We start from the raw sequence: 21784 nt of genomic DNA, 5'->3' as shown, positions 1-21784 counted from the left end.
ACGAAGTTTCCACCTGCGAAGAAACACAAAAACAAGCATTTCAGAGCAGGAAGAAAAGGGATTGAGAGACAAATAATTCCAGGTAAGAGAAATTTTACGATAATTTCCAAGAGGAAAAAAAAAGTAACCTCCTGTGGAAAGGTAAAGAAATTCAGAACAGGAGGAAGGAGGAACGTCTCTAGTAACGATTCCAAGAGGAAGAACGACACAGTAAATCCTCAAAGGGAATCGTAGAGCCCGCCTGTCGAAATAAAAAAATATATAAGACTAGGAGGGAAGAGGGAATTGAACGAAGAAAACAATTCCGGGACAGGTCAAAAAAATTTCTAACAGGAAGGAGACCCCACCTGTAAAGAACAAATTTTTTTTTTTTTTTTTTTTTTAGGGGGGATTGAATAACCAAACAATCATCAGGTATAATTGCGTAAGCCGAATTAAACAATCCCGAAGCGTCTGTGAATAAAATATTAATCAAGAATTTTATTCAGAACAGAAAGGAAAAGGAATTGAGCTTTAGGATCCGCCTGTGAATAAAATATCAATCAAGAAATTTATTCAGAACAGAAGGAAAAGGAATTGAGCTTTAAGATCCGCCTGTGAATAAAATATCAATCAAGAAATTTATTCAGAACAGAAGGAAAAAGGAATTGAGCTTTAAGATCCGCCTGTGAATAAAATATCAATTAAGAAATTTATTCAGAACAGAAAGGAAAGAGAATTGAAGAATTAATCAATCAATAATCAATCGAAAATCTTAATAAATCAATTCCAGAAAGCAAGGAAGGAACAGAGTTGAAGATCCCAACCTGCAAAAAGAAATAACAATAACACCCTCGACAACAAAGTGTAGAGGCTGTCTAGAATTTAATTCAAAAACGGCACCAAAAGCCACCACGCTTTGAACGTGAAGAACAATAACCATGACAGGTGGTGAAGGCTTGCTGCCACGTAGGCAGGCCAAGCCCGGTGCCTCGCGAACGCGCTAGCGATGCGGCGCGACGAGAACTCAAACGTTAGAAAAACAATTTAAGTGTCACCAAAAACACGTCTAAAAAGTCACGCCAAGTGTAAATTCTGAACACAATCTTACACACAAATGGAAAGATTGAAATTAAAAGGGAGAATGCACCACAGATAAGCGAAAATAATATACCAAAGCTCAAAAAGATTTGAGCTCTTAGGAGACTTATCTGAGCACGTCTTGACAGGTGGCTTGCCGAAAGCAAAAGAGGAAGATGGACGCTAATTGCGCGGTGATCATGGGTAGTAAGCCTGAACGGGAGAGGGCGCGCTCGCGCTTTTTAAATCCTTGGGAGTTCTATTCGGGTATGGCAGTCCAGAGGGCTGAACTAGCAAATCAAGTAGATGTATGGAGTTATTGAAGTAAATAATAAAGTTTGAAAAGAGGCAAAAAGGGCAGGAAAAAGAGCAGATGACAGAAGAAGAGAAGAGGGAGAGAGTAGATTGCTGTGGAAGAAAGTTAAACTGCAATGCAAAGGAGAAAAAAATTGAAATATCTAACACATAACATTTTGAATACACAGCAGAGAATATGAAAGAAAAATAAAAGAGTACAATGAGAAAAACCAGACACTTTGGACAGATACACATAATTTCAAACCGTATACAACCTCTTTAAGACTCCAATATCTCATTCTCATTGTGGATCCTGAATATTGGCAATTACCAAACCTGTTTACATCCAAATAGGATTTTTCCTTTTGATTACAAACTAGCGCACCCGCCTTCAGGCAGCATTATCCTTATCATCATGAGCTACAGGATGAATATAAAGCTGATTACAGCTCTTCCGACTGATATTCCAGAGAAAGTAAAATCTCAAAGATCAAATTAATTACATGTCCACTTGTGTAATATATGGTTTGGCTCATGAATAGTGACAATTTTCTATTCTACTTGAGCATGGATATCCATCAATTTATCAAGGGAGTAGTTGGTGATCTTAAATTATTCAGGTTTTTCTCACAGCATCTGGAATAGCATGGCGCCCATATATTTATGATGTACATTTCAACACAAAGACGGGATAAGCTTGGTCATATTTGAAATTTGGTACTGGGGATTTTATCAAATGCAAATCTTTGTATTTCATATCGTTTGACAAAGTATATCAGTAAATACAAAATATGAAATGTAAAAGTTAATATTTGTTTCAAGATAAAATGCCAACTCCTGATGCTAAAGGTGGATTAAGTTAACTCGGATTAATTTTCAAAAGAAGCATCACTGAATATTGTATTTGCTGATACTAAATACCCCTTGATTTAGATTGAATCACTGCCCTGTATTTTTCAAAACTAGAATTTGACATACTAGAAGACATGAACACCTATAATTTCATTCCAAGCTTATTTCTACACAGGCCATGGATTTCAAAGAAGACTGAATTTTGAACCAAACCTAGAAGTTTGTTGGAATATCGGACTATGATTATGAGATCCAACTCCAGTCCTGGGTGTATTGATTCAATACATGCTCGACTGCAGGCCATGATCACACAAATGATATTGGATGAAAGAAGAGTATAAAACTTAGCCTTAACCTTGAAATTGTATACCGGTAGATCACAAAGGAGCTCCTCTGATATTTCCCCCTGGCTTTATTTTCCTTAGTCAAAGAAACATCATACAGTGACTTATGACACTGTGCTGACAGAGAGATATGGGTGGGTCGTGAAAGATTGGATTTGAAGATTTTGACATAAACACGGGAGAGTATAAGAGAAGAAAATGACAAGAAAATGGAGGAGGGAGGGGCAAACAGGGAGACAGATAGAGAAAAAAAGACACAAACACCCAGACACTTAAGATGGTGTGGACAGAAAGCTTTGAATGGTGAGAAATAATATTAATAACAAACATGAATATTGAGATGCATTGAATAGAAAATAAAGGGGGAGTTGAATTGGAAGATGAAAGAATAAAAGAAGGAAATAGAGTAAAAGGGGTTGGGGGTAATCAGTCAAGACAGTGATAGAGGGGTGGGTAAACTTAACACCTACAAAAAGAAATAGATCCAGTGGAGAGAAAATGAGATAGTGTACAAGAGAATGTGAGTGAGAAAGAGACTTGTAGGATCTATACCATGTCACCATTGTTTGAAACATGCGAGTATTGTTTTCAGTCACTGTAAATCCCCTACTCTTAGGAGAGAGATTGCCAGCTGCAGAAAGAGTTGTATGCTGCAAAGCGACCTCATAAAGGAAAAGAGGTGTGTACATCAAGCATCAAGTTCAGACTGTAACACCAATAACCAGGGAAGTGTTACTGATAAGGGGATTTAGGAACTATTTGAACATGAATAGGTGACACTGTGATCTATGTTATGTTGAGCCTGACACTCATTGAGTGGTGTTCGAGAGGTATTACATGTAGGTTGTAACAGTAAATAGTGTTTACACCACAGTAGAGTCAACCTCTCGAGACACGACAGAGCTGTACTGTTAAATACATTATAGAAATGTGAAGTGCTGAGTAATTACAATGTCAAAATACTCAGAAATGAGTGTTCATAAACATGAACAGCCACCGATTCAGATAACTGGGACAACCTCTCCAGACACGAGTCAGGCACGGCTATACATGTTGTGGCACCATGAAGTGTTGCAAGTAACGCTGACTGTAATTTTTTCGCACCAACACTGTAGTCATTGATTAGAAGAGCTGAGGAATTCTTTCCAGATATAAGTTAGGTGTATATACTGTCAATAATGTCACAAACTATGAATTACACATGGTATACATCTAGATAAAGCAATCAAGTCATTCTTAATAATGTTATACATGTTTTCTCTTAAAATCACTGATATCAAAATGAAACTCACACACAGTATGTTAACAAAGCAAAATATCAGAAGTATTAATGCAAAATGCTACATGCAGAATAATAAGAACATTACTGATTACCCCTTTATAACAACATAAAATTTGTTTCTCGGGTAAGTGGGTGATGACAACCCTACTGATGGGAATTGTTAAAGGACAAGTCCACCCAAACAAAAACTTGATTTGAATAAAAAGAGAAAAATTCAACAAGCATAACACTGAAAATTTCATGAAAATCGAATGTAAAATAAGAAAGTTATGACATTTTAAAGTTTCGCTTAAATTCACAAAACAGTTATATGCACATCCTGGTCGGTATGCAAATAAGGGAACTGATGACATCACTCACTCATTCACTATTTCTTTTGTATCTTATTATGAAATATTTTGATTTTCTCGTCATTGTCATGTGAAATGAAGTTTCATTCCTCCCTGAACACGTGGAATTCCATTATTTCAACATTTTGTGTTTCAGGCAAGGAGGTCCTAATCATCGAATTCGTAAAAATTGAAATATTGTAGAATTCAAACAATAAAAAACAAAAGAAATAGTGAGTGAGTGACATCATCGACTCTCTCATTTGGATGTAACTGGCTCGTTCATATAACTATTTTCTTAAAAATAAGCGAGACTTTGAAATGTCATAACTTTCTTATTTTACATCCGATTTTGATGAAATTTTCAGCATTGTGCTAGTCTGATTTTTCTCTATTGATTCAAATCAACATTTTTCTGAGGTGGACTTGACCTTTAAAGAGGATGGCCCTTCATGTTTCACTGCAGCAAAAGAACCCACAATATTAACAAACTCTATAGAAGGTGGCAATGTTCTCTTTCATCAAGTCTAGAAGCACATCGAACATGGTCTGACAGAATTAGAACACGTTGTTGCGAGGCAAAAGAAGACTTAGTAAAGCAGAAGACATTGTAAGGCAGGAGGTGCTTGGAACAACAACCACTCTTGAAAACTCATCGGAGTAAAAAGCACTTGTGTTGCTTTTTAGGCTTTCTGGTGTTTTTACCAAGCTCTAATTTTTTTTGCAGCCTACTTCTCGGCTCGTTGCGACACGAGATATCGATGTTTGTCCGATGCTGATATGATTAAGTATCCTATGACGGAAGATGTCTAGATTTGGCTTAAGTACATGCTGCGTAAACACAGAGCGAGACATGATGATGAGATAGTAATGAGAGCAAGGAGAGAAAATGGGAAAAGGGTGAAAAGGGTTTTAGTATTTGGGAGAAAGACAGAGACAAAAAAATAAGAAGAGACTGAATGAACTTACTTCCTCTTTGTAAAATGTAACTTCCAATATTTCTTGAAGACTCACTGGATAATAATGTCGTAATAGCCAAATATTACATTCATTTATTTGTGAAGAAAAATATCTACGATCACCACATTTCCCAAAAATATTCCTCAAAAAGCCTTCCACTCATTTTTTTTTATCTTTTGAAAGTGCTGGCTGTAATTTTATGGAAGATATATTGTAACATTTGAGGATTGCATTCACAATACTTGTCAGAGTCTGGTTTCATACTCAAGACAAATTCGTTTCTCTCTGAATCCAGCGCTTAGTTCTACTAATTAACTACCTGAGGGGGATTGTACACCCACAATAAAAATGTTTCAGTCTAAGACACAGAAAAGTATACGAATACTATATTGTTTCTCTGGTAAGGGATAACAAAGGTGGCACAGGAAACAGGCTTTGTGAAAAGTCCCATGTCTAACCCCCTTGCGGAGTGCACTGACATTTTATTTCAAAGCCAGACCACGTGTTGCAATTTTGGTGACTTTTGTTCAGAGCATCCATGATTATCTGCTCTAGTTCTCCCCATTTTCACAGGGCACATGTTGATACGGCGGTGAAGCTAGCTTGTCTTCGACTGCTGAGGCACTCTTTGGGGGCTCTGAAAACAGCCCGGCTGTCAAGCCAAACAACTTTAGCATAATTGGAGATAAGGATGGTAACAAAAAGAATAAAAGAGACAGAATGAAGGAGTTTGACAGTGATAGATTGGGAAAATACAGTATTGTAACAGGATAAAATACTGAGAAAGACTTGGGATGATAAAGACTGGTGTAGACAGACAAGAAGAGCACATCTGATAATGATAAATAGGTTTAATGACAAAGAAGGGAGATACATGTATATATATCAACATATTTCAAAACACAAAACAAAAGAACTATGACTTGAGGCATGAAGTATTTTTGAGAGAGAGAGAGTGAGAGAGACTTGGGATGACAAGAGCCTTGTTGATATGTAAAGAGGACATTATTACCTCAGTTACAGAAAGAAGAAAATAAATAAGTTGATTTTTCTTAAACAAAACAATTCTATTCACAAAGGGAAGAAGTAACAGAAAAGGATAGAAAGAGATAGATGGATGGGTGGATGGATGGATGGGTGGATGGATAGATAGATGGATGGAAGATAGATAGATAGACAGATAGATGGATTATAGATACAATACCTCTTTGAATTACCCTTATTTCTACATATCACTCCATAGACAGACAGACATAAGAGTAAGATAAATGCATGCAGGCAAAGAGATGAGGAAGAAATAAGAGAAAGTAGAGAAGGGCAATATGAAGCAGTGCTACAGGAAATACACCATCTAAATCAAGTCAAGGTACCTTAACTACCAGAATCAAATCAATCCAAGATTTGTTGAGCAATAATGTCATGGCTGTTTTACTAATAAAACACCAACCATAATACAATTGCACAAGTTTAAATGAATTGTCTCCCGCTGAAAGTGCACATCACCGACTAAACTTTTTCTTTTTTCTCACATAATGCAGGAAAAAGAAAACGCCTGCCACTTGTGAAAATATTTCCCCTTTCTTCTGAATGCACAGTGCTGCTTCGTACCTCTGCAGATGTTTTTCAGGCACCAAGAGTGGACTTTAGACATGAGAATCTGTACTTTCTGGGAGTGATCTTTCCACATGATGTTCTCAAACGAGTGTGAAGAATGAACACATATTACAAACATGTTCATTGAGTAACAGAGAACATTGTCACTTTCCAGCATCTGTGTCTTTTATAGAATGTGTTATCATCCACTCAATATTGCTTCAGTCACATATTCAGTTAACACTTGTTATATCAATTACATGCAACATGGAGAAAGGGTTTATGATGACTTTCTATTAAAAGAGGCAGAGGGACACTGCCTCCTAGCTTTGTAATGCTCCTGTTAGCACACAAAAAGAGATTGGTAAGATCAGTTAAGTAATGCAGTAGGTACATGTTCAACCTATTCAAAATTTGAAGAAGGTTGAATCAATTAAGATGCCACTTTGCTATACCAAACCCGACCACACCCACCATCATACACTAGTGGGTAATACTGCCTATTACTTTTATATATATATATATATATATATATATATATATATATATATATATATATATATATTTTCGTGCATATAAACTTATGGTACTCTTAATTATCACATGAGTACACCAACCTAAATGGGATTTTCACGATTTATGGGATTCATATACATCAATTTGGTTTTTTTAAAAAAAAGAAAAACACCAAAATAGGTCGATGTAACATAAACCAAAGGAATGGTGGTTCACTTGAGATAAACCAGTGATAATGAAGGAAATACTTACTGCTATGTCACTGTTCAATTTAATGACAGAGTCTCTTAGCCAGTCTCTTTCGGCGATCGTTGAGTGAAGGATTTGGCGCTGGTCCGTGAAGTCTTCTCTCAACTGACGGCATTCTTCTAGTACCTAGGTTAAAGGACATGGAAAAGACAACAAATTGATAAAAACAACTTTTTTTATCATTTTCCAAATATACAATATGCTGCATATCCACATTTATCATATCCACCACTCATACAACAAACAACACAACTTTGTAATAAAAAATATTGCTATCAATATCAGTACCCCATCACCAACAATTCCAGGGAACACCATGATCATGCCTACAATACTAAGTACTAAGCACATTTGGGTTAAAACTACTTGGTATACATTCTGTATGGCCTATCTTCATTCAGCATTAACAATTTTGGTCCCTGGTCTAATTATGCCCTTGGCCTAATTCTAACTGCTGTATAGTCTTTGTCAAAGAGGAAATAAGTCTATAAATCTATCTTTCCATTGCTTCCTACCTGATCAAGAAGAGAAAGTTTCCGGTGCAGATCTCCAAGCTGTTTGGTTAGAAATGCATTCTGATTCACAGCCTGTTGTAAATCAAGGGCCTGTAAAGAAAAAATGAAAAAAAAGGAAAATTACAAATCAAATAGTAATGTGTCAACGGAATAAATTGCACATAATGTGAAAATCATCTTTGGCCATCCATGCTGTTGTATCGCATCCATCCAATACATTAATTTTTTATTGTTATAAGAGGTTGTTGGCAGGCCTTCAATGTTTCAAATCAAAAGTATGTAAACTAATGTCATATACATAGTAATCTATGATTCAATTTACAGGTTAGTATTGTAGTTCTTTCTATTTGTTATTGACCCCTTTTAACTTGTGAAATCATGCAAAATTTAACCAATTACATTATGAAAGCATCTACTTTATCAAATCAAATGAAAGTTTACATGAAAGCAAAAAAAAAATAGGAGTTAATTGGCCAAGTTTCATGCCACTCAACCTAGATCACCTAAAATTAATGTATATATCTTTTAATCTACTTTTTTCTACTTATGTATGTCACCTTATAAACTCCATGAATACAATAAGTGTAAATATCTGTTTTTCAATAAGTTGTCATTAAACCAAACTCTAACTATAATAAACCAAATATATATTTGCAAAATTAGAATATAATTGTGCAAGCAGGCCAAACATCAACATTCATGAGGAAAACTCATGCAGAATGTGAAACAAGGTAAAATCAATAACGCAAAGGAGATTTTCCACTGAAATTCTTTGAATCAATCACTCATCTTTTCACAAAGAACTAATTCTTATCCAGCATTTTATTGTATTTCTCCTCCTACCACGGGAATTGGGAATAAAATTTGAACCAATCACCTAATTTTGAAGTTTACTTGAGCTTTAGTCAAAGCTGCTTCTCTCAAATATTTTCCCCTGAGTCTTTCTTTCTGTCACCTACCTTTCATCTTTCAATTCCCAATCTTTTTATTCTCCTCACAACTTTTCTCTGCCCCCCTCTCTCTCTGAATGTCTGTCTCTATCTCACTCTAACTATGTCTGTCTGTCTCTCTTTTGCTTGTCTTTCTGGCTGTCTCTCCCACATACTGTAAATGCTCTTATTTTTGCAGGATTAAGTTTTTGCGCTTGGCGGCTTCAAAACACCTTCGCAAGTTCTTGAATTCACGCTGCACACTCCATAATCACAAAGTCACTTCCTTCTTCCCATCTGTGAATGGTTTTGATTAACATTTCTGCAATGAAAATTTATTTTCTGATCATAATTCTAGCTCTAAAGCTGCTGGCCTGGTGGATGGCCGAGCACCAGGTAAGGACCAGGGGAAGACGTCTTCTTAAAAACTAAATAGATCTTAACACTCAACCAATAAAGCTGCAAAATATTTCAAGCAAATCATAATTTAAATAAAATAATGATCTACAACTCTTAAAAAAATGATCGCGCTAGAACAAATTATTGTGATGCATAACTTTTATGATTTTGGAGCTCAAGCTTGCTTGCTTAAATGTCACCCTCTATAGGCCAAATTATGCAGTCTCTTGTCAAAATGATACACGCAATTGAACAGCGGTTCAAAACTTGCATTAAAACAGATGCTCATAAATTTGCGATTGCCGATCTTGCAGCTAAATCCACAAAAATTTCCACACTGCGAAAATTTCCACTTTTAGAGTACCCCCCTCTCCTTTCTCATTGTCATATGTGTCATTTGTTACTCCGTGTTGACTTTAATATTTGATATTGTATATCCCTCCTTTCATTTCTCTGTCTTTCTCTCTCTGGACCTTTTCTTTTGTCTGATTAGGTCATTCTTTATTCTACCATCTTATACTCACTCGCTCATGATGTTGTCCTACTCATGCCTTTCTGTTTGTCTGCCCCCCCCCCCTACACCATACAATTATGATTTTCACTTTATTTCCTTAAGTCTACAAAATATATGAAAAGGTGGCTGCATTAAGCAGTTCAATATAGCAGCAGTGATGACTTAGACATTGAAACATTCCAACTTTTTTATTAACCCTTTGATGAAACTACATTGTTGCTCATAAACAAAAGGAATGGCATCAACAAATGGGTGGAAAGCTAGAACAGAGAGATTAAAGATTACAGAAGAAAAACAGTTGAAAAGAGAAGTAGATCATTCTAAACAGAAAACGGATGAACTCATCTTCTGTGCATGGGTCAGCGATTTGACCATTTCCTGCTTTTTTAGCACGCTTGTCTGGTCACATATAACACAGGAGGAATGGGTAACATTGGCAAGTCACTCACAAATTCATTTAAGTGACATGAATTTCTTTATTTTATTTCATTCAAAATCTCTCCCAAGTCTTTATATTTTTGCAAGCATCTCATGCATAAAATGGCCAGTTTCCCCTCGCTACTTTCTGATGACATCAGGGTCAGCAAATTAAGATATGACGATGCTATTCTTTCCTCATCCAGTATTCCAATCTTGCATGGTGATCAAATCAAGTGTCTATACTAACTCAATAAGTGTTTAGACCTTTTCTTGCAAACTGATATCATCTTTTCTCTTTCTAAATGTTTGTTCTGTTCTGTATATTCAAGCTGATTATATGCCTGCTACTTTGAATTCTAAGCAAGATGTATACTTTCAGTACATCAGATATTGATATCAGCATTCCAAAACAGAGTTAATAATCTATGAGTATAGTATTTAAAATGCAAGGCATATAAAAAAGGAGAAAATTCAGTGAGAATTATCTGAAAGAAGCTTGGCCTTATTTCATAATATTTATTTGATATGTTAAGGTAAAAGCTTATGTTTATAATTTACTTTAAATTGTGCACCTAGACCAATTAAGAGTACATACATCTTTGAGTCCTCATATTTTTTGTTTTTGATAACTAGATATATGAAACAGGGCCTTGATAACTTTTCCTTTTTAATCTTAAAAATAATACCAATTTACACGCTTCAATTAAAAAAAAACCATGAGGTTCAGTATTTAACTCACAAGCACTTTAATGTGGAATAGGAATCTGAAAAATATGCAAATCAAAGAATTGAATAGGCAACCAGTTCTAAAGGCATTACATATATTCATCTTGCACTTTGTGATGAAAAGTCTTCTAATATGGCTATGCATCTGGCCCCAACAAGCTAAAAAAAACATCACAAATCACCCAGAGATGAAATGAAAATGACATTACTTCTTTAAAACCACCTCCATAATTAGATATTTCTTCTTTTATCTTTAAAAATATGTTGAGAAATGGGAATGATAATAGTTGTGTGTGTTAGAATGACATAAACCAAATGATATCATTCTGGCTATTTGAGAAGGAATTCTTAAAAATCAAATGAAATATTTCTATACAACAGCATTAATCTCGCATCATTCTCGAGATATTACAGAAAGACTGACTTTGAACGTTTTTTCCATTAAATGATTTATATTCAACTCAAGTTTTCTTATCTGAAGTCCTGCCGTTTACTCATCCTTCATCATGCAATATTAATCACTATCGAATCGAGGACTATTATACCAGCCAGCTTTAGCCTGTAATAACACATCCCATCTCCTAATGTGTGACGTGTTTGTTTAACCATTACACATGATCACCTTAAAATGTACATCATACATTTGGAACAGAAACAGTGCACTGATATTCCTTATTCATTTTGGATAGCTTTCTACATCTAAAGAGCATGATGCCACCCATTAATGTATCTATCCCACGTACTGATGTATCTATATTCAAAGTACCATGATTCTTCCTTTTCCTGGAAATGTATGTATCAAATATTCCACTGTCAGGTGTTTGCAAGTGAAATGTAAAGATGTTTCGTCTATACCACAAATTTTGTTTTAAAGTACAAGTGAATAATCATGAGGTTATTTTTCCTTCTTTGTTAAAAATGATTCTACAATAAAACCTTAGGATGATCGAATCAGTCAGGATTCACTTTTAGCCAATACCCGTACACATGTAAGGATAACCATTCATCGAGATCTCATTAGCTACTTTTCATTTCGTTTGCATTAAGGGACAGAGTAAAGACTCTATGTTCCTGAAGATCACCTATATGCTTTTCACACTGCATTTCCTTAACCCCATACTACCCTTAACCCCGGACTATCCTTAACCCCATACTATATTTTTTCCAATTCACACTCTTTCTTTACCCCATACTATCTGCTTAACCGTGGTTAAAGGGGAAGTTCACCCTGACAAAAAGTTTATTGTAAAAATAGCAGAAAAAATAATAAAAAATATTGCCGAAGGTTTGAGAAAAATTCATCAAATAATTAAAAAATTATTAGAATTTCAATTATTTGATTTGTGACGTCATATGCGAGCAGCATTCCTACCTAGCGAATGGTAAAAAATCAATGAAATGTCATTTTCTTAGAAAATTGAAAATGGTTTTCACTGTAACTTTTGTATATCAATAGACAAATCATTTCATACCCGATCATGAAAAGAAAACAAAATTAAGTCATCAGGAACCATACAAAATTTGAAATTCATACATTTTATATTACATAACACATGGGGCAGCTGCTCGTTTATGACGTCACAAATCAAAAATTTTGAACTCTAATAATTTTCTTGCTCTCTAACGGATTTTCCTCAAACCTTCAGCAATATTTTTTCTGCTATTTTCACAACACAGTTTTCTTCAGGTTGAACTTCTCCTTTAATGCCTTAACCCCGGACTTTCCCTCAGCTCATGAATATTGATGATTTTACCATACAGAGCGTGATTAACGTGCAATTTGACTTATGTGATTGGCTAATGCTTAGCCCCACTTTCCTTAGCCCTGTTTCATTTTCACACTGCATCTCTTAGCACCGCTATTGTGGTGCTAGCACCACAATAAGCCAGCTAACCCTGCTTTTTTGCAGGGCCAGATAGTACCGTACTATTTACCATGCTAGCCCACTTTGCTTAAACGTAGTGTGAAAATGAAGTGGGCTACGCTCAACCCCGGGAAATTGGTGGGGCTAAGACCCCCCCTTAGCCCCACCAATTTCCCGGGGTAAAGGAAAAAAAGTGCAGTGTGAAAAGCATATTAGAATCTTTAAGCAGTTACTGTTTTTTGTATGATTATCTTCATGGTGTGTACAAGATTACACTTTCAAATTTATGCTGAAACACTAAGCTGTGTGTTTTGAATGTAGATACATCAGTAATTACATCATCCACCAGACAAGCTCCTGCTAAAAGCTCACCCGAGGTAATACCTAATCAATACATTTCAATGTCATTGTATAGTGCCAGGAACTTTGCAACACTTGTATGAGTGCATTCCCCTTTTGATGACACATCTAAGAAAAATTCAATTACTAGTAATACTAGGGCATGTACTTTTCAAATACACTTTCTACTATATAATAGCAGTATCTACAAATATCAGATTTTAATTAGGTATATTCCTGCATTCACCATGTGGAAGAGAAGAGAAATCGAATTCAAAGAAACATAGGTCAACATTTTGCAACAGCAAGTAGCAATTTCTGACAATGCTTACAATCCTTGTGCAAACATGTATTTTTTTTCGAAATAGAATCATCAAATTAAAATGCGACCAAGAATAGAATACAAACCCACCATATACAGATGTCCTCACAAATTAATTTGAGGGAAAGATTCTAAGGCCTAAATGGAAGGCTAAATCAATACATATTTTTCAATATTCTCTGTGTCTGCATGCGACAGCTGACTTCAAGAAGGGGAGGGGTGAATTTTCCAAAGATGAATTCGGTAAATATTATGCCATCCCACATGAGCACACCGAGAATATGCATTTTGTATCTTATTATCATTTTGTATTTTCATCCTCAATAACTGGAAGCCCTTTGAAGCCAATTCAATAAATCTCTTCAAATTTCAATTTTGGCAGAGAGATGTGACTCTTTCTGACCTTTTCCAGTCTCTACAATTGCGTTGAGAAACATCAATCACAATCGGAATAAAATTTGAAGCGGTTAGTGGTGAGTCCAATAAACTAAATCTGACGTGGGACATGTACCCGGGCAATCTTCAAACACCGTAATTTGTAGGACCAGTGAATTTCTGCCCCCCCCCTCCTCTCCCTCTCCCTATTTTATGATATTAGAGTACATTTTACTTTTTTTTTACTCATTCAATCATGATGTTGAAATGAATGTCTGGGATATTTGTTCTAAGTCCCATAAACTGGATAATTTGATTGGATATGCAAGCTGAAATATTAAGATTTCTTATTCTATCCTACTCCCTACCTCCTTCAGATAATAAATCTTGAATACATGTAGGTGGATAATAAAATAGTTTGTTTTCAGTCTTGAATTATTACCGCAGAGATTCTGTTCCTTTTTCTCTCCTTTGATACTATCTCTTCAACAAAGAATGATATCTGAATGAATGAGAACACAAATACGATGCTCTCTGCATAATTAATCTTATTGTCTTGACTAAAGTGTATCCTCGCCAGAAAGTTAGCAAATTTACATTTCAAGCAGGTTAAATCAATCTCATCAAGACTATGTTATTCATCATTGGAACCCACAGCTTTGAATACACAATGAGTATACATGCTTCTTGTTTTTTCCCCAATTACTCTTTTATTTCCTATCGGTGATCTTGAATCCATTGGATTATAAAACGAAATCCTGCATTAACAAGACACACCTATACATATAATTTCCTTTCACATCTTACTCTGTCTCCTCATTATTATTTCTTATCCCATTTCGTCATCTGTCCTGAAATTGTTCTAACGAAACAGATTCAAAAGATATTGGTACAAGATGATGAAATGAGCAAGGCAATCTGGGAATTATTTTAGAAACTGGTTCACAAAACCATGCTGTCAGTGCAACTTAGTTTTTAAGGTAATTTTACTTCAGGAATAAGTTCAACACCAATTTTCCAGGAAGCAATCTTCATCTGAAATAATAGTGTGTGTTATAGCACACAAATTCATTTCACCTTTGATATAAATTCAATCTCTGCAAATTTTCAAAAAAACTAGTTTTTAACTAGTCCTAAAACTAGTTTAGTGGAAACTAGTTTAACATGTAATGAGAACGGTCGAAGAGGTCTTTGAAGGGATCTTACAAACCGGTTCAGAAAAACAACCTCGTGGATGTCGTTTTGAAGATCACTTAGCATCGTTACACTGGTTTTAGTGTAAGTGAGGACACATCCATTCTTCAAACATTTCGTGCACGCTACTCCACACACTGCATGTGGAATGCCTATGCTGCGGTTTCAATTTTTGCACGAAACATGAACAATTTGCGTGAAGTATTTTAAAACCACTTTTGGGTGATCAAATGATGGGAATGCTAGCAAAGTGATCTTCCAAACTGGTTTCCTGAACCAGTTTCCAGTAAACTAGTTTTAGAAAGTATAATGAGAACGGTGTCCATGGTCTTTACTCTAGACATGGTTTTGGTTAAAGTGTCAATTTGAGTCTGTGCTTGTAGACTAGGGCGGGGGGGGGGGGAGAACGAGGCAATACAATTTGAAAGAGAGGAAATGTATACAATCACAAAAGCAGTTTTAACCACACATTGAATATACCTTTTGAAAACTATCAATATTTGTCAAATAAGTAAAAGCTTCCTTTAATTCAACAACTCTCAATAATCTTACTTATGCATCAATCTATAACACATGATCCCCTGTTGAATAGGATCAATACTGGTATAATTTCATCAATTTTGTAACATATCTTGATCGAACATGTTCTACAAATCGACTAAAGTGGGTCTTTAGTGATTTTTTTGTTGTTACAGCCTGATATTTCCTTGGGGGCATTTTCTCTTTACAAAAGCTGTTCCCACTTTTCACAGCTAAATCAGTTCTGTCTTATTCCCTCCCCGCTTTGATTTTCTTCTCCGATATTTTTACCTTAACTTATTTATCAAATCTTGTAAATTCATCTGATAGTGGTTTATCTGTTATTAGCCTCCTGAATTGGATCTCACCCTATAGTGATTAATTCCCCTACATAATTGACATTTTGAAAAATGCATTTCCTGTAATGGAAATCGATTAGCATACAAATCCCTTCAATACATTTCATCAATCCTCTTATACTAAGCTCCTATAAAGTGTCAGAAAGTGGAGTATGTTTCTGCTCAGTAATATTAAAAATCTTTCAGAAATATTTTTTTTTCTAATCATGAAGTGAGCAAGAGTGAGTGTGTGAGAGAGAAAGGGGGGGGATGACAGAAAGTAGATTTTTTGAAGCAATCAATATCAATCAATTAATGGATGTTTTTGTTTATGTACTCTATTTATTTCATCTATTTATTTTTTCATACATTACATCAGTTTATTTTTCATATAAGATTCAATATTTATATTAATTCATTTTTATTTAATGCATCTACTCATTAAATTTGGTTTATCATTTGTATACCTGGGAATTATTTTATACTGATTAGACACTTTTCATGTACAAGATTATGAAAACAGGTACTGTAATTTATTATTGATAAAAAAGTTTTATGAGCACAAAATAGGAGTAAAGAATTAAACTTCTAAAATACAGGAAAATTTAATGTCTGACAAAACCTTGGATTTGCCCTTATCATTATTCTTTCAAAAGAAAGAAGAGTCATTTGAACTTGAATTCCGCACAAGATACCTTTCAAATTAAATCACAGGAAAGCAGACAAATGGAAGAATGTGGCAGGCAAAGGTCATAAAAATCAAATTTAATTAATCAACTCAAAGAGGTCTAAAAGACGACCACATTGATCAGGCGGACTGCCGGGGTACAAGAAAACACGGTTCATATATATCACCAGACATTTCTACAAATTTATGAAATTACTGTGGTATTAAGCAGCTAGACTCCCTTATAACACCCGAGGACAGCAAGGACTGACTAGGGAAACCAAATACATTCTTTCTAGCAGATTCCACAACAGAGAGATGTTGGATACAGTATTGTTATTTTATTTCATTTTTTTTGGGGGGGGTGTTGTTGTTGTTGCTTTTAATACTCTCCTTTTTTTGCTAGTCATATTACGAGTTGATGATTTCAGATGACGTCATAGAGTAGACATGTATATTTGTGTCCGCATATAAATGGCCCAAATATATATTTTCTTGAAAATAATGTGAATATGAATTAGAAACAGAAGCATGAAGACCGGGATGAAGACGTTGCAAGAGCAGCTACCGTAATATAGCTTTAAGTATGCACTTGCAGCAAAACAGCAGTAGCACACATGAACACCAAGTTTGCATTATGTAGTAGATATTGCCCCTGTTAACTAAACATATCTGGGGGCCGTTTCATAAAGCTGTTCGTAAGTTAAGAGTGACTTTAAGAACGACTGGTGATCCTTTCTTACGCGCTAAACCATCGCCTATGGTGTATACCATTTACCAAAAGAAAGGATCACCAGTCGTTCTTAAAGTCGTTCTTATCTTACAAACAGCTTTATGAAACACCCACCAGATAGTCTAACAAAAGAAAGAGTCCATGCTCTCCTACATTCCTAAATCAGTGGTAAATACAGAATTTCAGGGGTCGGGGTGATTTTTATAATATATATACATATATACACAACAAAAAAAGTAAGTCCCCCCCTAAACAAACATCAATAATTTCCGAACCAATGCGAGTTTTTGATATATTTTTACATGAGCGTGTAGGTAATTTTATAAGCTACCCTATGAGTAATTGTTGTGGATGTATCTTACGTCATGCTTCAGTGAGCACCGTCAGAAGGCAAAAATGTCACTTTTCAAAAGTCACAAGCAAAATATCACGACTTTGATTCCATTGTATAGGAACTAATTCGACATTCTCATCATGAAAACTAGTCAGAAGGCTTGGAAAGGGTACTTTCTAAAAGACGATACAACTTTTTAAGCTAAATTTCACGGTTGAATAAACTCAAGTCCAAATTTGCTATAATTGGATTTTTACACATTTCTTTCAATGAAAAATGCTAGAATATGATGACAGTTATTTTTGGGAAGACTATCTCCAACAATATTCACCGTTTCACGGTTCAATGAACATTTATTGGAAACAAAAAATGCGATTTTCAAATATCGTAGGCAAGTATTGCTTCATTTTTCTAACTGAAAATGATCTTTTCTCAACTTTTTTGTTATGTTCATGACCAATCAACATGCTTCAATGATTCAAAGGTGTCAAATTAAACATTTACGCTTGAATGAACATGAGGAATGTGATTAGCTCTTTTTTACGTTATTGGAAAAACTGCAATTTGTAACTATGGATATCTGTCACACAACTCCTTGCACAGTTCATTTGATTTGATTTTTATGAAAATCCCGATGTTTAATGCATCAGTGAGCACACAATATTCGAAAATTATGCAAATGAGAAGAAAGTTCAAGGCCTTGGCCCCGCTCTGTACCGAATCGAATGGTTATTTTGGTGTGCGCACATTTTGGATAGTGTTACTCTGAAGCCATGTGCGAAGTTTCATGAAATAACTGTTGGCAGAAGTAACAAAAACCGTCCATGAAACAAACCCTCATTTCATATTTGTTAAAATTTTGACTTCCTCTCTCATAGACTTGTGTACATTATGGGTGCATATGTTTAAGCATACGTAAACCCCTTATTCAATATGGTGGAACTTTTTTTCAAGACTGTCTTTAGCAATGTCGTTTGGCAGTAATGTTTATCAACCTATGGGCAGAATTCTGTGCAAAAATGAAATCGATTTGTTTGTTTATGGATGAGTGAGCACGCATCAAAGTGGGAAAATTGGTATTTTCAATGTCACAGACTCATTTTAAAGGGTAATAAAGTGAATATTGGGGGCAAATTTGGTTTGAAAGGTGTCTTTAATTGCTGTTGTTTTTATCATCCATCATTTCTATCACCAAACACTTTCCAAACTTTAGCCATTTCATGGTTGAGCGAGCACATTCGAAAATTTAGGAATGAATACTCTTTATACTGCATAAATGTATTCTTTTCCTCAGGATCAGTTGAATGTATGGACAGATCAGTGGTGGATCCAGAATTTTAAATGGGGGAGGGGCCTATAATCGGGGGAGCCATCAACATTTTCAAATTTTAACATGATCTAACAAGTTGTAAAAGATAATACCCCCAAAACCCTATGATGACACGTCACTATACAGGGGCCGCAGAGCAGTTTTCAAAGTGGGGGGGGGGGAGGCTGACCATGCCAAAAATCACAATCGTATTACATTTTTGTACTTGCTTAGGGAAAAAAGTGGGGGGCTGAAGCCCCCCAGCCCCCCCCCTCCCCGCTTCTGCGGCCCCTGCAATACATCGTGCTCACTCAACCACGATATCAAAATTTGGTCTGAAATGGTTAAATGATGGATAGTAAAACAGCATAACATTATAAAGTTCACCTAAAAACAATTTTTTGCCCAACTTTGTATTTGCACAATCTGAAAAACGACTCTTGTGACTTTCAAAAATGGTCATTTTTAATTCAATCTTTAATTACTCATGCATGACTCAACCGATCAATCTCATTTTTCCCCAGGAGCTGCTTCATGAGTGTATAAAACCACCCATGAAATATCATATCTCAAAATAATTCGGTTCAAAAGTTACAGCAGTTTGATTTAGGGGGACTTACTTTTTTTGTTGTGTATATATGCTCACCATATGTGATCAATAAAATAAGGTTTAGGTTACCCTGTTAAAGGACAGAATAACCTACCAGAACAGTGCAGACAACCAAACTAAGGAATTAACTACCCATGCATGTATATGAAGTTATACATGACTAGAGGATACATGCACACCTGTGAGATATTTCTTAATTTTCTTTGTGGTTTCTATGACTCCTCCATTTTTGGGAGGGGTTACATCCTGCACTGCTCTCAATAAAGTTTTCTTCATAAGACAGGAGCAGAAACCAATATCCCATCCCAACTAGTTAGAATCAAACCATCATCATCCATAGACAATCCCTGATTGATATTCACTGTGAACAATAGCCTCTAGTAGTCTGACCTACAGGTTATGTTATTGGATTAAGTTTAGTGTGATTGACAGAATCACTCCAGGCCATCTATCCTAGTGTCTCTGACTTTCCTGCATCTACTGTCAATATTGTATTGTCTTTCAGTCTAAACATGATCTGCTGCTTCAATAAATAAATTTCCATAAATACAATTTTCCTTTTCTCCGATTAGGTGTTCACACACACACTTTTTTTTTTAATTGGGTATAGCCTTTTATAGGACAAGAACAATTCAAGAATAGTCATTATTTTGGTCATGATCTAATTTCCTTTTTTGCTTGTGATTTTCCAGCAATATCATGATAATGTGCAAAATGTATGTGTGTAAACCTCACTAAAATAAAAAAAAAATCCCACTATGTACAGCATATTATATGACATTGTATATTATATGCATGAGTGTACATAATAAGACTCAGTTCTCTGAACCTATAGGGTCAATCTCCAGTTAAATGCAGATCTGGAGTATTTCTTCATTGCTAGTTCTCTCAATTTTTTTTACCATGTGTGAATTGTCTAAAACAACAACAACGAAAATCAAAATTTGGATTGTGATTTTAATTTCATGAACAATCCATGTTTTTCAACAAGAGAATGAACACAAAACTTTACCAACATTTCACTAATCATCCATTTTAAAAGAATCATCAGGGCAATTGTTAATCAGACATGAATACAAGACCTATCACTCATTTTGTACCTAATCTAGAGATATAAAAGAGATGCACACAATATGGGAAAGTGGACCTCAGTAAAAAAAAATATTAAAAATTTTCCTCTTAGGTTTGATCCCTTTGTAATTATTTAAAAATCAATTAATAAAGAAATGAATACAATATGAGCAAAACAAATACAGTCTTTGGAATCTTGTATATGAGTATCCATGCATGGATATCGGGAAAAATTGTCAGTGAAATTACAGAATTTTTTTCTTCTATTTTTCATGGCATCAAATAAACTTGAAAATGCAAACACTCTTTTTTGTATGTTTCATCTTTCTGCAGCTTCAAACACAAAAATAATCAGAAGTTCAGGAGGTATCCGTGATTCAGTTTTCAAATTTATCTTTTTGTAAGATTGAGGTAAAACTTTTCAAAGTAAGATATTACCACTATCAACCTCTCACAGTACATCAGGTCAGAATAAGAAATTGAAGATAGAGCAAGAATACAAGTAATGAAATATCTTAATGGATTTAAAGTATTGCTGTCAGAGTTTATAACTAATTTTTTCTTGAAGGTAATAACCTAGTAACTGAGAAGACGTACATATCACTTCATCAAATTAGGTTAGAAGATTTTGTGTCAGGAATTTCTTTTCACTTTTTTTCATTTCACTCCTATAATATGATGCATTTGTCCTTTTTAAAGAAAAAATACTACTCATTCAGTATACCCATTCATGTCAACTTGTAAATGTGTTAATTTTATTTTCATATAATCATAGGAGAAGTTTATTTCATACATTTTTTACACTGTTACATCAATTTTATATCAAGATAAACAACAAGTAATGCATATTGCCCTGTAATTCATTTCCAATTGTTGTCTACTGCACAATATAACTTTTTGTCATCACAAGTATATACTTACAGGAGAGGGGTTATGCACTGTTCTTCTTGATAATGATTTTTCTCAAGATAGCGATAAACTTTATCATAAGATCACTTACAAATACATTTATTAGTGTGTGAAAAGGAAAGAGAAAAATGTAATAGTGATCTATCCATAAAATGTTCTTGAAAGTTGGAAAAGAAAGTAAGTGAAACTTGACACCAACAAGATGTTAAGGACTA

The 21784-nt window shown here is 34.9% G+C and overlaps 1 protein-coding gene across 7 annotated transcripts in view; it reads right to left on the bottom strand.

Moving 5' to 3' along the window:
- LOC121409024 (RIMS-binding protein 2-like) overlaps positions 1-21784 on the bottom strand; it is a 103936-nt gene that overhangs the window by 53800 nt on the left and 28352 nt on the right. For all 7 annotated transcript variants that reach the window (XM_041600807.1, XM_041600803.1, XM_041600804.1 and 4 more), the window contains exons 3-4: positions 7997-8086; positions 7485-7607 (exon numbers count right to left, since the gene is read on the bottom strand). In XM_041600807.1, coding sequence (XP_041456741.1) covers positions 7485-7607; positions 7997-8086 — 213 coding nt within the window. The remainder of the gene's footprint in view (positions 1-7484; positions 7608-7996; positions 8087-21784) is intronic.

This window comes from Lytechinus variegatus, chromosome 2 (genome assembly GCF_018143015.1).
Source record: "Lytechinus variegatus isolate NC3 chromosome 2, Lvar_3.0, whole genome shotgun sequence".
NCBI lineage: Eukaryota > Metazoa > Echinodermata > Echinoidea > Temnopleuroida > Toxopneustidae > Lytechinus > Lytechinus variegatus.
The sequence above is the reverse complement of the archived record's forward strand: the minus strand, read 5'-3'. Positions and strand labels throughout refer to the sequence as shown.